At 40.8% G+C, this 18185-nt stretch overlaps 1 protein-coding gene across 4 annotated transcripts in view; it reads left to right on the forward strand.

The window, feature by feature from the left end:
* Positions 1 to 18185, forward strand: part of tp53bp2a (tumor protein p53 binding protein, 2a) — a 31655-nt gene that overhangs the window by 4263 nt on the left and 9207 nt on the right. The window contains exons 3-13 of one of the 4 annotated variants that reach the window (XM_034897661.1): positions 6118 to 6265; positions 7334 to 7447; positions 8973 to 9043; positions 11345 to 11446; positions 12584 to 12758; positions 12982 to 13163; positions 13302 to 13466; positions 13715 to 13753; positions 15326 to 15373; positions 16561 to 16744; positions 18032 to 18082. In XM_034897661.1, the coding sequence (XP_034753552.1) occupies positions 6118 to 6265; positions 7334 to 7447; positions 8973 to 9043; positions 11345 to 11446; positions 12584 to 12758; positions 12982 to 13163; positions 13302 to 13466; positions 13715 to 13753; positions 15326 to 15373; positions 16561 to 16744; positions 18032 to 18082 (1279 nt within the window). The remainder of the gene's footprint in view (positions 1 to 6117; positions 6266 to 7333; positions 7448 to 8972; positions 9044 to 11344; positions 11447 to 12583; positions 12759 to 12981; positions 13164 to 13301; positions 13467 to 13714; positions 13754 to 15325; positions 15374 to 16560; positions 16745 to 18031; positions 18083 to 18185) is intronic. The other 3 variants (XM_034897663.1, XM_034897662.1, XM_034897664.1) reach the window with 3 other exon arrangements.

Raw genomic sequence — 18185 nt, forward strand, 5'->3', positions numbered from 1 at the left:
CTCCAATTTGGTGTGACCTTGTCGTTGCTCTGAATTACTCCATCCAACTGTCAAGAAGGCTTGGAAAAAAGGATGCATCCTCTCCCTTCTGCTTCATTGTGACCTGCATTTCTCTTATCTTTCAGATAAGCACAAGTTGGAACAGTGTCATCGCGTAGACAAGGAACAGAAGACTATTGTAATAGTGCAGATTGTAAAGTAAGGCTAAGGACTGCAATGCAGACGGAGAGTAGAGGTTGTCCCGATCGAAGAGTCACAGCTCGCTGCTGCTTCATTGTGTCAAGCTGCTTGTTTTTTTTCTTCTAAATGTTGCAGCTGAGTGAGGCTGCTATGCTTTCAGATTCCACCGGCATTCTCCTTTTTGTAGCCCCTGACCTTTTCTTTCCTCGCCCCCTTCATCCCCCAAATGCAGCATGAAGAAAGTGAGAGTGAGATGAAGAGGAATAATGCATAAAGCCATAAGGGAGTTTTCTGCTGCCTTGCCTTTTTGAAGGACTGCTGTGCTGGAACGGTGTCAACTCTTGAAGCTGTGGCAGGGAGAAGGGAGACGTTTAAACAGGAAGATAATGCTGCAGTGTCTGACAAACTTGCAGAAATCAGACTCAGGTGACTCCCTCCCTTAACAAGACCTAGTTGACTCGTTTGCTTACCACAGCAATACGTGTAATTGAAAGTGTGTGTGTGTGGACAGAAGGCCTGGAAGCCATCAGATGAGACGAGAGAATGGTCAAAGACATAGCCCCCGTTAGCCCCGGTTATCTTCTGCTGCTGTCCCCCTGCCTCCCTCTGTTGACTTTCCCAGTTGTCCTGTTTCTCCCCTAGTCATAAGATCAGATGTAGTGTATATGTGCTAGTCAATTCCAGAGTGTTATATCAAGTCTGTGTGACACTCTGCCTCATTTGATCTGACTATGCCCATGTTCTTCCAAAGCAGCGGTATAGTCAGAACAACGTTTCTATTTATTAAATGTACATGTACTGTGTAATAAACTGTAAATTAATCAGAGTGTTTTGCACAGTATTTATTAACACTGTGAAATATTGAAGCATAATGCAGCTTTACCAAATTTGTGATTTAGCTTGTAGTAAACTACACTGTGGACATTTTTACTACTACTACTACTAATAATAATAATAGTAATAATAATAATAATGATCACAATAGATTAATATTTATCAGCCTTTTTTAGCAGGAGATATACCAGGGATCACTGCAACTCAGTATAATATGCACGAGAGACCCCTATAGTTGGAATAGTGTTGCATTGTGTGAAAATATATAGTGCCTAAATCTTAAACACGTTGTGGTTCTGACTTGAGTACTGAAAAATAGAAAGGAAATTGTTGAAAAATGAAAAACACAGCCCAAATTGAAGCACCATTTAAAAGTAGAAAATGAGTTACTTGCCGATGTCACAGGGAACATCAGTAAGGATATCGAATTGGATTTCTTTTTTTATTTAAACGCCATTGTTGGTGTGGGTGTTTTTAGTTGTACTGATGTGAATTCTTAGTAACAGGATTGGCTTTCATTTTATAGTTATCCTGATATTACAGAGTAATTTCATTACAGTACAATCCCTTGAGGTTTGTCTATTCTTGGAAATGAGAAACTGCAGAGGCAGACAGTTTTGATCACTCTTAACTTAATATTGGACCAGTTGCATTTGGACAATGATGTTAAGACACAGTAAAATTGACCCTTACAAGGAGAGAGCGGATTGTCAAGGTGGGACACAGGGAATGAAATGCTACTCGGCTGATCGAATTAACATTGTCAAAATTCTTTTAAATTGTTTTCAATTTTTCTTGGTCCTCTCTGAATACTTTTGCATCATTGCCACTCTATTGCTGCAGTGCACGTTCGTATTCTGAACGATCAGTGGGAGTGACACACACACTCACAGCATTCCTCGTGTAATTGGCTACGGGTACAGTGTTGATTTTTAAACTCGAGTCATCTCGAGTCCTCTGTCAAAACAACTATGGATCCTGGAAAAGCCTGTTCTGCTCAGACCCGCAATCAATGGCATCTGCCTCAGGGTCCCACAGGCTTTAATCGAAGAAGGGATCTAAATTGCACATTCAAGGGCCAAATCAGCATCTTCTGGGGCTGTAGGCTTTGTAGCACATATCTTCAGTTTACAGTGTATCGCAAAATAGTCCTGCACTTCCCTACAGGGACTGCATATTATTTACCTTTGTACAGGATACAATCATCGTCAAAGAAACCTGTTTCAAAGCCAAGAACAACAGTTTCTGTATATCTTTGTTCATTCGCGTTTCTCTTTCTCAACCTCTCGGTCCTCTTTACCAGGGCAGGTCAAGTAGGTGCTGCCAGCTGCAGTCAGTCTCTCTCTCTCTCTCTCTCTCTCTATGATATGTTCCGTGGTCTTTTGTCTGAGGGTTTGATTTTACAGCCTTTCATCTCTGAGAGACACACACACACACACACACACACACCTTTCTGTTTTATCTAGAACATACTGTATGTTCTTAAGCATGGGCCATTGAGACTCAAGACTGTGTAGTTTTTATTTGTTATCAACCCAACTCACTACAGTACCTAATTCTATAGATTCAAACCACACACACTTAACTTGTGAGATCTGGTCATGAGAATGAACACCTGCATACTCCTGGGCCTTTGGCATAGGCGTTGATTTCATGGGACAGTGGGTACGCATACCTATCAGATTTTGTCATGAATCTTTTTGTACCCACCACTCTTTTTGAAAATCTCAAGATCATTTGTTTAAAACAATAAAAATTCAAAACACACATAATTCTTGAGCGACAGATGCCAACAAATCCACAAAAACTCCACCACAGGGCAGGCACAGACACAGCCGCTCTGCTGCGCTGGCTACACGCTCCTCTGGTACATGCATACAATGCTTACCGTGGAAAACTTAACGTGGTTTAATGTACCTAAACGATTATCACAACATTTCTCATGAGCATATCTTCACGAACACACAAGCCCGTCAAATAAGCTGAACCGAAATCCAACAATTGTAGAAGTTATCTCACATAACGTTTTCTTTTTCATTGGTGCTCATGGCGAGGAAAAAACTTACAGTGGTTTAATGTAGGCTACCTATAACAATGATCAATGATTGCCACATTTCTCCCTCATATTGCTCCTCAAAACCGCTGAAAACTGTCAAAAAAAAGAAATTTGGTGATTGATTGTAATGATTGATTGTTGCTTAGGTACATTAGATCACGTTAAGCTTTTTTACATTTTGACTTATAAAGCCCAGGAGAATCATGGGGAGTAAACCCTTGGCCACTCCGCTGCGCTGCTGAAAATGTGAAACAGAAGAGCTTAATGTAAGATAACGTCCATAATAATATATTTTTTTCACAGTTTTCAGTGATTATGAAGAGCAATATGAGAGATACATTTGGTAATCATTGATCAGTGTTTAGGCAGGAACTACATTAAACCACGTTTTGATTCATTTACATTAGTAATCTACTAGGACAGCGTCTTTCAAAACATGACCTGTGCAAAAAATGAATGCGGCACTGTATCCAGCATTTCTGGAAATGCACTTCCATATGCGTCTCTGTCCCCAGCACATTTCAAACCAATCTGATGCCCATGACCTTTGATTACCCACAAGGATATTCCCTTTTAAACATAAGGCATGGTGGCTGTGGCCTAGCTGCAGGCTATTGAATTTAAGCTTACTATTGTAATACTGAGCTAGTAGTCTGTTTAAAGGCTGTATTTGTATATAGCGGATTAACTTAATCCCTGAGATATAGCCCCAATGACCTAGCCTTATAGCTGCTCTGCTTTGGGAATATCTACAGTACAGGCTGCAGCGTGGACAGCCACACTTCTTGGCACTAGCTATAATTGTCAGTTTGCAATTCTGAGCTGTCACACCACTCCTAAACCCCGAGAGACAGCTTTGACTTAGCGTATGCTGTGATGGAATTAGAAATGTATCGTTATAATAGTGGAACGCAGAGGCAGCTCGTCCCCTTCTCCTTCCCCGGGGCGATCTCTTTGCCTGGTCTCAGGTAGACAGGAAGTGCAACTCAGCAGTTGCTTCTGCTGTGCTTCTTCATCCACTCTGATAAACCGAAGGCAAGTGTAGCATATTTTTGTCATATGCAAACTAAATTGGTGCCAATCAGCTCCCTGGTTGTGTAAGGCTACTAAGACAATGCTTTCTGGTGATCTGTTGTGTTTTTTTTTTGTTTTTTTAATAAATAATAATGTATAACTTAACACTATTTAGCATTTTTTAATGTTAAATGTTAATGATCATTAACTTTAGTGCTGAAGTGAATTGGCTTCCAGTGTAGGCATCGCAACCCCCAAGACTCTTTCCCCTTCCATTGATGTGTCCTGTTCCCTCACTCTCTTTCAGTCCCCCACCCCCCTGCTCTGTTGTTTCTCTTTTACTTTCCAAATAATAACAGGGTCATTTGAATGTCCCACATTGCTGGGAAGTTGCAATGATGTCAGCTGCTCTGCGCTGATCTCTGAAGGGCTTTTTTTGCTAAAGGCAGGCTAGATGAAATTGATACCAGTTGAGGTTTTTATTTTAATTAATGGCCCTGCCAGTGTAATTTATCATGTTAACTGATATCAGTTTAGTTCTCAGATACATTCCACCAATGGTAAAACTATAGCAGACAGGAAAGTAAAAGTCATAGTTTTTGCTCAGTTCTCTGCGGTGGTCTTTTACTACAGAGTTGTTAGGTCTTCTATGGCCAGTGAGGAACACAGGGGCAGTGTCTGTTTACAGCTTTTTGTACTGTAGATTATTAACAAGGATGACTCACTGCTGAAGCCATCTATTGATAGGGATCTCTCATTTACATCTCTATGTAACAAATCAGTTGATTCCTGTCCTTTGAGTCAGACCACGACTTCCTGTTCCCGTCTTCAAATCGCTGTGGAAAAAAAACTAACCTTTTCTGGTTGTCTATGTTGCTAGGAGATTTTTAGAGGAAACGTGTAACCTGCCCACTCACTCGGTAAGCTTCATTTTAAGTATAAAAGGGGGATAAAGCCACTTATCTTAAGCCTGTTGTGCTTTTGCTCGGCGCATCCCACAGTTAAAAAGCAATTCAAATACTTTTGTTTCTGCATCATGGCTGCAGCTTCTCTGCATGCTCGCCCACTCCAAGTCTTTTGTGCTCGTGACCCTGCTGACCTGATGTTCCCACCATGGCCCCTGTAGGCATGGCCGTTCACGGCAGCCTGCTGAGAATAGATAAACCTGCCAGTCCAACCTGGAGGTTTAGGACACAAACAATACTAGTCTAACAATTATACACTTTCCAGGTAATTCTAACTCTTGGGCTGCTGCTTTTTTATTGGAGCACTATTGAAGTCCCTGTGAAGACATTACATTGTGCCAAAACCTGGGGCTAAAACCAAGAGGTTCAATAGGTTCAATTCACGCCATGCCCCAGAACACCTGTGTCAATTCATAATATTGTTTTTGTTACGGCCTTATCAAAGCTCTCATTTTCCTTCTTGTGTAATCAGATTACAGATGGCAGCATATTCCAGCACGGCCCTGGAAGCCTCTTAAGCGTCTGTGTATGATTACACACACAGAGACACAATTGTTAACTTTCATGTTAACTACCAGTGGTTGTAAAGGTATCCTTTAAGTATTGATTTCAGCATTTCTTTAAAAATGTTTTAAGCAGTCCAGAAGCTGCCATAGTTTTAGTTTGGAATTTGACAGGAATACCAGCTTTTGGGATGCTTGCTGTTTGACAGCTCAGTTTTCTGCTGTGTCAATGTGTTTATTTTTTTGCGGTAGCTGAAGGCTTTCACATTCCACTTCAGTGTCCATTAAGATAGGTGGGACCAAGTAACATTTATGGTTCACTTGGGCATCAACGGCAAAACAAGTTTTAGTTGTGCTGTCATGTCTGAATAAAGTCGAACAAAACATTAACATAAAGTTACCTGTGTGAATAACACCAGCAATGTTACATATTCCATGTCTGGAAAGTGTGGAAAGACTCTCTCTCTCACACACACACACACACACACACACACACACACTCTATCTTGTGTTATTATTTCACTTCTCTATCTAATCTGCCTGTCTCTTCCTCCTGCTGTCCCAGATGTTCCTGACAGTGTACCTCAGTAACAATGACCAGCATTTTACTGAGGTTCCCGTTACCCCGGAGACGCTGTGCCGGGATGTGGTGGAGCTGTGCAAGCAGCCGGGGGAGACAGACTGCCACCTGTCTGAGATGTGGCGTGGATCTGGTGAGTTACGGTGCCAGTTCACCCAGCGTTACCCTGATCCATCTACACACAATGAAGAGATTTCCAGTCACATGTTGTTTTGGTTGTGGAATATGGATGCATCCCAAGGGACAGGAGTCATTCTGCAGACACTTGTTTGTTTTCTTCCTTTAATTAGAGAGAAATTGCTTTTCTGAAGTAGACCATATATGGAGATTAGCTTTGTGGTCAACTGCTTTTTTGAAGGGCTTTTCTCCTTTGGGTCTGCAATGCAAATGAAGCAGAGCCCATAATCACTGTAACAAACACACGCACCCAGACGTCTCTCAGGTGGCAGGAGGGGGGTTGAGATTGTATGCCTTACCTCTTTTCCCCCATCTCTGAGAGTTGGGAGGTATTTAGAATCAAAATTCAAGGAGCCAGTCTTTGTAGCTGTTTCCATGGTGATGCTGCCATAAGAGGGAAGAAAGTGCCAATTATTGTGTTTGAGTACTTTCACAACTAGTCTGAAAGATTCTCATTTTGCAGCCATTTCTCTCTACAGAGAGAGACTGCTGACTCTCCTTGAAAACACAGCAATGACATTTTGCGTCACATTTAAAGCTATTAATAACCCGGATATTACAGTTATTACTGAATTGTTTTGCAGTCACGACATTATAATAGATCAGTTTCATTGACCTCTACTTGACTGTAATGTGTGAGTCCATTTGTGTAATGAAGTGATCTTAAGCAGGCTAAAGAAAATATCTGAGGAATGGTTGATGAGCATTTGGCTCAGTACCAGCTGGAATAATTGACAACACATCACAGTTGTTTTCCCCGAGGTCATTACTCAGAAAGATAAACTACATGCAGATGGTGCTGGTGAAATAAATCCCCTTTAGTGTAGGTCGGTAGTGTCAGGCTAGTACTTTTAACAGAATTTTACAAAGCAAACCTTATATGCACACTTGCCCTACATTGTTAGTGTCACGTTGTAACCTCGACAAATAAAATATAATTAAAACAAATAAGTCAATATTTAGTTTATGGGTGTGCCTTTATCTCACACCTAAGTGCTGACGCATACATGTATTCTGTCTGCAGAACGAGCTGTAGGTGATGGGGAGAGGATGCTGGATGTGCTCCAACGATGGGGACAACACAGGGCGGAGGTGCGCTTCTTCTTGCGTCACAATCGAGCTCCTAGCAGGGAATCGGGTAGGTGTCCATCTACAAAACACAGCCCAACCGCAGACACGACAGAAAACGAAGCAGAAGCAAGGGTTTCTATAGTCACTTCTCTCTCTTCAGTCAGGGTTTGAAAGAGGGCAATCATCAGAGGACAGACATTTGGCACCAATGTAGTAAACTCCAGAGATGCCTGCAGCTTCTAAACGCACAGACATTCACTCTGGCGTTAAGGCTTCTTGAAAAGAAATGTACATGAACAACTAGTTTGAGGCTGAGCATGACCCAGACCACCTCTCCTCTTGCACTATAGAGGTTTGGAGGTAGTACTATAAAGACTGCCTTTATTCAGGAAAGGGTTTAATATTAGCAGGCCTCAAATCCTTGAAAAAGCCTTTTTTAGCTGTAATGTTGAAGGCCAGTGTGTCCCAGTCACATCGTCATAAGCCTGTTACTTTTCAGTTTTCTTAGGAATGAAAACTCTAGTGTTTTGGTCGTGCGCTATCCTCTCAGCCCCTAGTTGCGTAACTAAGCCTTTTTACCCCTCTCAGCTTGAGTCTGGCCAAGGGATTAGATGGCTGTTTTCCCTTCCTGTTATCTTAGCCTGCTCTTTTTTCCCACACTATTAACTTAGCTCAGTGTTTGCAACACAGTAGTGTACTGCCTTATTTATTTAAATTTTTTTGCTGCATTTTTTTGAAGGACAGGTGCACTCGGTCGCCTTTTTCTGTTGTCTTAATATTATTTATAGAAATACTGATGTACTCAGTCCTGTTGTACTGAGTTATTAAATGTTTACACTTCCTGATGCTGTGCCAGCATGTTCTTTCTCACCAGCTGAAAGGACAAAATATATTCTCTGCTCAATTGAGCTAGCTAAATAATCTCACACTCAATATGACTTATTGAATTTTAGCATGTTGTTATTTTCATACCAACACATAACCAGTGCATGTATTTAAGATGTGGTGCTGTATGTCAAGGGTCACCTAAAACCATTATGCAAGTTAAAGGGCTTTGGTTGTGGGCCAAAGCTTTAAGGTTGTGACCTGGATTGCCAGACCCCCACCCACCCACCCCTTTCCCTCCCTTAGCTGTCAAATGCCAGTAGCATGGTTGAATTTAAGTGCATTCCTGTACACAAACAAGCACATGTACACCCAATTGGGGGACCCACCGCCAGACGGTTATGTACTCAGGTTAAATCCTGAGATTACGGCAAGTCGAAAAGACCACTGATCCTAGTTGTTTCCCAGAGCGAGCTAAGATCATTCAGCACTAGCCAGTGCCAGTTTTGCCGAGCTGTTTACTGATCTACACTGTCCTCTGCAGCAAGCCTAGATAAAGCTGTACAGTGTGTACCCTTTTATGTTAGAAAAGTAACAAACAAAAAGGAATGGGGAAGTTCTTTTATCATTTCAGTTATTTTTTCAGAGTTCTCCGCAAATGTTAATGCTTTTTCATGGTTTGGACTAAACTGAGGCAGTCGCCTTAGACGAAGATCTGAAGTAGATTGTGATGTCTGATGAACTCTACTATTGTGTTGGTTACTCAGGTGGGTCAAGAGGCTCAGAGCAGAAGAGAAATGGAGTGAAGGGTCCCCCAGACAGAAGAATGGAGAATGGGGTGAGTTTGTATTTGAAATGCATTCAGCAGGATGCTTCAATTGTTTGTGACAAATGTTTTATTTACAGCTCGGCTTGTTCATTATTTTTTTTATTTTTTTTTGTCCACACTAAGGACAAACATAGTCAAATTCCAATCAATTTTTCATGGAATTTATAATAAATATTGAATCTTGCTAAGAAAAAAAACGTTCTATACTTCTTTTATCCTAATGCCATATTTTACTTGAGCCAGTAAACCACTGACAACACCTTATTCATACTTTTGCATACTTTATTTTATTTTTTGATCTAAAGAGAACAAAAGCCCTGAAACTCATTTACACAGACGTTTTGCTGCACCTCATTAGCTAAAACATAATTACATTCATAGCTTCCCTGGCTCCTTGCAAGTAGAGGATCTTTTTTTGGCTACGTTTTTATTGAGAAAGACAAGAGATTAAGAACATTACACATCACAATTTTGGCCCTTTCTTTTCCTTTATCCAGCCCCTTACCCCTTAAAACACACACATACAATGTAAGACAATAAAAAACTAAAACCAAAAAGGGTTTCTTCAATCAGTTTCTTTAATTAAAGTGTATGTTTCATCCCATGCACGGATTGTTTTAATGCTGGCGCCATGTATTCGGGCCACGGACCACACCATCGAAACAATTTCAAGAAGTGAGTTGGCCCATTGCTGCCATCTCAAGGCCAACAAGTTCTTAGCTGCCGTGAGGCCAGCCCATAAGATGAGTCTCTGCTGTACAGACAAATCTAAACAGGAGTCACCATTTAGTAGGAGCAAAATCAGAGAGACTATAATCCTAACTTTAAGCATGTCACTTAAAGTGAGAGATATCATCTTCCAGAACCTAACCACATCGGGGCATTCCCAGTACATATGCATGAACAACCCCAGGACATAGAGTGGAAATAGGTCACAATTGGGAGATGTAGTAATTTTCATAGACTGGCGCCTTCTAGGGGTAAGGTACATCCTATGAGCAGATTTTTTGTGTATTAGTTGATGCTCTGGGCTCTTAGATCCACACTGTGTACAAGTAGAGGATGTTTTGATGCGTTACCACCACCACTTTCATTCATGTCATATGGGGCATATATTTACTATTTACATAAATTCTGTGACCTAGTTTGTTGTTTCTTTATACTGAACAAGCCAACTTGATAATTTGCTTAGGGGAACTAATTAATTCAATTCAAAAACACCCTACAGTGTATAAATGCAAATTTAAAAAAGTTCCAGGCGTAATAACATTGACATGACTGTTTAAATAATAATCTAGTTTAGAATGTCACTTGAAAATAAATGCGCTGCTATGAATTCTAAAATCACAAAAAGGCCTTTTAAGGGTTTGAATAGAATTGTAAAGGGATTGCTCCACTAATCATGCTACTTATTTTTGTCTGTTGCTTCTTTTGCATTTTTGACTTCAAGGCTAGACTTGTTGTCTTGTATTAGACCTTAAAGTGGACCTTTTATTATTATTATTATTATTATTATTATTATTATTATTATAATAGCATTTTCAGGTTCATTCTTGTTTTTGTGATTTTTACTACTATGTTTTCCATGCTTTAAAAAAAAAAAACACTAGAAAAACACTTCTTTTTTTTCTCATACTGCCCATGGCTGAACTACGGGATATATATAGCAGTACTTTTTACTGTGCAAAATCACTAATAAAGCCTTCTAAACCAAATACTACACAACCAGACATATCCCCGCAGTAATGTGACCCGAAACGTGGAAGAAATTACCAACATTGGCAGTCAAGATTACAGCTATCTGGCTTTAGCACGCAGCTACTGTAGTTAGCAGTGGACACTAAGAGAATATAGTAGCACTTTATGTTGTCAAAAATGGCAGAAAAAGGCTTTTAAACTAATTACTACATAACTGGTAATGTTTCAAGAGAAATGTGAACTGAAACTCGGGAGAATTTAACAACATTGGCAGCCAAGATTACATATTTATCTGCCGTTAGCATGTAACATTTTTGTTTTTGTATTTATAATACAATAGTATTACAAACAACCAAGGCACAATGTGTTAGTACATTTGTCAAAAATGTGTTTACAGCTTTGAGGCATTAGCATGTAACTTTTTCTGAAATCCGTTTACCTCCATTATTTAAGCCACATTTAACATAAAAATCGGACATTGTGACATTATAGATATGACCGAAAATTTAAAAAAGCAAAATAGTTCCACTTTAAATTACTCTTGATAGAACGTGTATTACAATACTGGATTGAATGTGTTGTCTTTTGTCCTTTGTCCCTCTATTTATCCAGGTGACGACACCCCGGATGGACATGACGCTGGCCGAACTACAAGAGATGGCTGCCAGACAGCAGCAACAAATAGAAGCTCAACAACAGCTCCTTGCTTCCAAGGTGCATAAAGATGGAGTACAAGATGAAAGAGGAGAGGGTGACTGGTAGAGAGAGAGATGGGTAGATACCGGGGATGAGGAGGTTTAAGTGGCGGAGATCAAAGTCATAGGAGGAGAGACAAAATTATGGAGCAAGATTAAAGAGGGGGTGATTGGACGAGTGAGGAGATTGTACACAAAACAAAGGTACTAAACAAGTCTAGTGCACTTACGGAAATAAAAGTGCCAAGAGTGCATGTGGTAGTTGTAATAGACAGGTTAGATGACTTGTGGATGGCTGCAGGTGTAGTGTTTATAATTTGAGAAGCCTGAGACAGCTGCCTGCCTGTGATTCTCACTGTGCAGGACTCATCTGAAATATGTATTTTCTTGCTTAGGTCGCGTTTCTAAGCCTACTCCGGAGGCTGGATAGACAGCAAACAGGCGTGATATAATTAAATACATGGCTGACCGTTTTTCCTCCTATGCATTTTTTTGGTTCTGCTATGGCACTATAAAACGTTTCCGTTCTCCCGATCATACATATTTTTTTATTAGATTTTTTTATAAATGTATTTAGATATACTCCGCAGGCTGCAACCTGTGTCCTTGACCCACTTTAGCATTCTGATCCAAGCACCTGTTGCCTGAGGATGATATAGCATTCCAAGGAATGTAGCTTCAAGCGGTCATGTACACTTGCATACAAGTCTAGTAAACAACAGCATTACCATCAGCACACATCACCTGGTATGTTTCCTGAAAGGAGACTGTGTTGTGCTCTTTTAGAACCTGTTTGGGAGAGCTCTGACAGGTGTATAACACGCTGCGTCATAGTTCAACACTTGATTTTACAAGTTTAACACTGTTTATTGCCACAGAATGCTTTCTTAACCCTTATTTAACCAGGTATGTTAATATAAAAAGCATCCCTAACAGCTGCCTTCCGGAGCAGTTACAGTACAGGCCTTTTTAATGCTATCTCCCTAACCTTTTACCAGAGTGGGTAGTTGCCTGAGGACACTTGGACAGCAGCTGTTGAGGAAAGAACACTTGGTCATGGGTTACTCATAAATGAAAGTTAACAGGAAGACGTCTGTTTAATTATGTTTCTGACTTTTCCTCTGTACTTCCTGTCTCCTCTCTTTTGTCTCATCAGGAGCAGCGGCTGCGCTACTTGAAGCAGCAGGAGCAACGTCAGCAGCAGCAGGCCTCCGAGCAGGAGAAGCTGCAGCGCCTCCGAGAAAACATTGAGAACCAGGAAACGCGGCTTAAGAAAGTCCGGGCCCTCAAGGGTCAAGTGGAGCAGAAGCGCATCAGTAATGGCAAACTGGGTAAAGCTCATGAAAGTAGTGAATTTATGAATGGAGGCCTGCTTGGAATATTGCATGACTGGAAGTGTGGGGTATTGGATTTTCCTAGGGTTAGCGTTCTCCGTCTTTCTGTCTTTTCTGTCTATTCTGTCTCTCACCTCCCTGGCTCCATCATCTTCACACACCTCTACCTGTGGTTCCCTTTCCCCACCTCCCTCTTGTCTTCATGCCTCTCCCTCTCCAGTGGAGGAAATAGAGCAGATGAACAACCTGTTCCAGCAGAAGCAGAGAGAACTAGTGATGGCTGCGTCTAAGGTGGAGGAGCTTAGCCGACAGCTGGAGTTGCTCAAAAACGGCAAAATGGACAACTACAATGACAACCAGAGCTCTGTGGCTGAACTAGACCGCCTATACAAGGAGCTACAGGTGTGCAGAAATAAAATTAAGATAAAGACAAGATCAACAACAACAAAATTCAGCTCCAAAGGCAGTATTTGTTTTAATGAGCACAAATGATGCACTAACTTCTATTTGCCCTAATGTCTTGTCCTTCTTGGCGGTCAGCTGAGGAATAAGCTCAACCACGATCAAAACTCGAAGTTGCAGCAGCAGAGAGAGGGCCTGAACAAGCGCAACCTGGAGGTGGCTGCCATGGACAAACGGATCAGTGAACTCCGAGATCGGCTGTGGAAGAAGAAGGCAGCACTGCAGCAGAAGGAGAACTTGCCTGTAAGTATTATCACAACACAATAATTTAAACACAATCACAAAACCTGATTCAGAGTCCTCTCAGGTGTCATCTTTTATATTTTGTGCTTTGTGTTCACGTAGTTTTACTTGTTATTGTGACTTTTTAACTAAATTTGTCGAGCCACTGTTATTCATAAGCAAATAAGTGATGGAAATGGTTTTGATCAGAGCTCCCCATAGTGGCCACATAATAAAGGCCTGTTTGTGTCTCTCTTTATTCCTGGAAGCCTCAGATTCCCTGGCATTCAGAGCTCACCCATGCCAATGTAAGGCTCCTTAACCTCACTATCTCATGTGTGGGAAAACTAGTGAGCCCCTCACTTGAAGGAGTCCACTCCTATTTGTCTTTTTCCGTTCTTCGATCTCTCCGTCTGAGATAGCTCGTGGGGTTTGATCATTATTGTGAGCATGTCACAGAGTTGCATCTGAGTTTACACTTCCACTCGTTAACTCGGATGTCTTTTCAATCCCATTTGGCAGAAACAACTTCTGAATATGAGAGAGGAGTAATGAGTGCAGGCTGACATCTCAGTAGGGCAGGAATGTCAGAGAAGATTTTATCTTTTCTGGCTGCACAGAAACAGGAAAGGGCAAAAAATCACTTGACTTAAGGCAAACAACCATCTAACTTAAAAACATGGCCTTTTCAAAACCCATTTTATAATAAAATACATAACTGGATTCAACCCATACTAGAAATTAGCAATCTAAATACTTCAGTCTTTGTACTAGCTCTAATAGGTGTTAACGTTTTGGCTCTGAGTTCGCTGCCTGGTGGCTCGCTGCTCCTCTGCACCTCTCTCTCTTCTCCAGGAGTTGTTTTGAACGCAGGTTGCCATGGGAATGTAAATAAGAGTCAACAGAGACGAAGGAAGAAAAATTAACATGCTTACTGCTTGAGGTTGAATGCTTATCTTGGGATAACAAAAATGTAAGGGTGGCCAAAAAGAATACATAAACATTCTGCTTGAATGATGGATGATTTTATGTGTTAACCCTCTTAGTTAACATGAGCCATTTAACTCCGTCCTCTAAGCAGTCATTTCTTTAACTACTATTAATAAGGTGTTTTATTGTCCTTCACCATTAACTTTCTTTCTTTCAAGCAAATTAACATTCAACCAATTAACCTCACCACTTGTTTTCATTATAGAATACTGATTTATAACTTGTCACCTCAGATCACAAAGCTTTTTGCATTCAGTGCCTTCATGTTCTTTTCTTCTGTGTTGTATATACAAAAGAAATTCTTCTTAGTTTGCAGCATGCCATGTTTAGTCTACGTTACTTTACAAGATCTAGAGTGACCTATAAGTTATAACATAAATGATAAAAAATAATTGAAATTTTATATATTCTTCTGAAGCTCTGCTGGAAGCCTTTTAGATAAAGTAGCAACTTGCACCCTATCTAACTCTAAAGAAGCCCAACATCTCGTTGATGTTCCCTTGACATACAGTATAGAATTAAACAGGATCAGAACAGAGAAAGGTGTGTGCAGGCTTGAATAGGCCTTAGAGAAGAGGTGATTTACCCACACCCTGCCTGGAATCATAATGAGTAGGCCTTTTTCACGCTAGCACTCTCCATCACACTCCATCCAAGCTGCTCTCTCTCTCTAAAACAGCTAGCGTCTGGCTGACATCACCCATCAAGCACGTATAAGCACACTGACTAAAGTGAGGTAGTCTGAGAGCTGCCGGCCTAGAGTTATCCTGCACCGTCTTAGTGACATAGTTCAGGAAACATTTAGAAAAGGCTCATAATAGATTGAAAAAAAGGGAATTATTTGGTATTTTGAACTGCTATTGCATGTTTGTGCTTTTGTTTTTTTCAAGAATGGCTACCCTGGTAAAGAGAGGGCTTCAAAAGACACTCATCTTCAGGTAACTAAACTAGTATTGGAGCGTTACGTAAGATCTCTTCAGAATGACTTGACATATCTGATTCTATTAGTTCTATGGGCATAGGGAGCCATATTTATCTTGTTTTAAAGGGACAGCTTGTTGTAATGAATTCAGCTGTAGGTTTTTGTCCAGGGGATGAGCTGTATTTTAGAAAGATTGTTTAAGTACTTGACCCAGGTTTAAAGTCAATGTTAATCAGTCTGTTTATAGGCATTTCATTTCTTCTGTAAAATGTTTTATCTATGACAACGTTAAAATCTTCTAACTTCAAGATTGCTCTAATTAAGCCTTAAATTAAGCTAAAGGATTTAAGAGGCTGGACTGCCAGTGGGGATTAAAACCACTGCATGATGTTCCATTGCATGTTTTACAATTAAAAAAAAAAAAAAAAAGAAAAAAAAAAAAAAGCACCATGCTGCTTACAAAATGAGAGGGTATGAATATTTAAGATCTCAGTGGACTACCAATTTGTTGCATTTATAGAGAGCCAAGGTCCTCAGAGAAACACAACCTAAAATTCCACTTGTCCCAGACGTCACTTTATACAAACCTCAAAACAGTTCACCAGTGTCTTACTGTAATGCCCATCCAGCTAGCACCATCCAAAGGTTAGAAAAATGAAGAAGACTACCTTACAAATCTTTGAACACTTCCACACTGGCCACATTCAATCTTTTTGATTTGAGGAACATTATAGCCAGCTCTGGCACCACCTTCAGGCCAGAGTTTTGTTTGTTTTTTAGCCTCCCTACTGTCGGCAATCTTAAGAATATGAAAGTTGTCTCCCCATTATTTATCTAATCATATTATCTAAATTTTAATTTACATTTCAGCCTCAGAGGGCTGCTATGGACTTTTAGTGCTGTTGATTAGTGCCTCAATGTATACTGAATCTTTGATACTCATCTCAATGGTTCTTTGTATCAATAAAAAAACATCAGATTAGGTTTTGGTTACCATTTTTTTTTAATCTATTAGTGTAAGTTAGTCTATGTGTCTGATCAATGTGTTCTCTCTCTCTCTCTCTCTCTCTCTCTCTCTCTCTCTCTCTCTCTCTCTCTCTCTCTCTCGCTGCTGTAATACAGGATCTTATATATTACTCTCACTGACCTTTGCCACTCTAACAGACTCCTCTTATTTTTCTCTCTCACCCGTTGACTGTACAGGTGCCCTCTGATGGCCAAGCTGGACAGCAGTCAGGTCCGTCTCGGGTGGCGGCGGTTGGCCCATACATCCAGTCCTCCACCATGCCCAGGGGCCAAGTGAGGCACGACCTTCCTGGAAAACCAGCCTACCCAGACGGCACTGCCACCCTTCCAGCCCACGACCCACAGAGCAAAGCCGGCACAGGTGAGCAGCCAGAGACAAAACACCTTCAGCAGCCTTTCACTTCTTAACCCAAATCTTTTCCTTTCTGGCCATGACTCAGGTCTCTGACTTGGAAGAATGTCTTCGATTTTTACATATAATTTATTCAGCTAAATTCTGCAATTTCTGAGTCTGCATCCGCTCCCTTAGCAGTTAAAAAGTAAAAAATGAAGCTTAAATTCTCAGATCACAAATATGTAAGACAATCATAGTCCCTAACTACTACTCCATGTGTGTTCTTTGGGAATGTCATCATGGAGTTGGGTATGTTTTTGTTTAATTGAAATGTGACGAGGCTGTCCTGCCTCCAGCAGGACCAGAGGAGTCCGGAACACATGCTGATTATGATGTCACTCTGAGCTCAGAAGGTATCTAGTTACCTCCTGGATGGTGTGGTTTGACACTGAATTGCTGAGCCTGAACTTTAAACTCTTTCTTTTGTCTCCTTGCTTTTCTGAAGAACTTTTGATATGTTTTGCTGTGAGTGAACCAGTTTTTAAAACAGTTTTTATTATTAGCTGTCTCTTTGTGCCACTCTTCTCTTTTTCTTTTCAATCAAGTTTGAGAGACGGTATAGAGTAAGCTGTTGTTACACCAGCCCCCTTTCCCCACAGCCTACAGTAGTTTGTGTGCTGTGTAATGGAGGGGAACAAAGTCTGGCCAAACCAATAAAGCACAACAACAAAAATGTTCTTTGTGCCATTTTCTTTTTCAGTATTTCTTTCACAGGCGCTCCAACTCTAGACTTGCTCTCTTAACCCTAACTCAGTCCCCCAGTGGATACTGGGCCAGCACTGCGCTTTATGGTATTAAAAATGAATGATCCAATACTAAAATTAGTCATTACAAAACAACAGCAAAAGGGACCTTCCCCTCCCTCATTCCCTCTCTCACCTCCTCATACGCCTGTGTTTTCCTATTCAAAGCAATTCCAGGAAGTAAAAGTAACAGGTTTTTACTAGTCTGTCATGATTTTGCACGCAATTATTTCTGCTTTCTGAGTTGATTTGCAGTATGGGAAGAAGAGAGATGGGGAGGGGCAGGGGCGCAGAGGAAACCGCACTTAGTATACACCCATTCCCAGTTCATCTTTGAACAGGAACATTGTGCATAGTATCAGGCAGGCTCCTGGGGGTTGTGCTGGTCTTTGCGTGGCCCCTGACGGGGGGCCTCTGCCTGGGCCCAGGCAAATGCATGTCTAGAGCAAAGGGAGATCTGGAGCGCTAAGGCTACTTTGTTTTTCTTGTCTTTCGAATACATCTTCCTCAGAAGCCATGTTCTTGCTTAAGCCTCTGAAAGAACTGCGGGCTAAGAGAAAAGGTACACACTTCTGTGTGTTTGTGTGCATGTGTGCTTCTCAATGGCATCATTTCTTTTATTTTTCATTAGAGTGATTCTCACTGAAAAAGAATATATAAATATA

The sequence above is a fragment of the Etheostoma cragini genome, chromosome 17 (genome assembly GCF_013103735.1).
Source record: "Etheostoma cragini isolate CJK2018 chromosome 17, CSU_Ecrag_1.0, whole genome shotgun sequence".
Lineage (NCBI taxonomy): Eukaryota > Metazoa > Chordata > Actinopteri > Perciformes > Percidae > Etheostoma > Etheostoma cragini.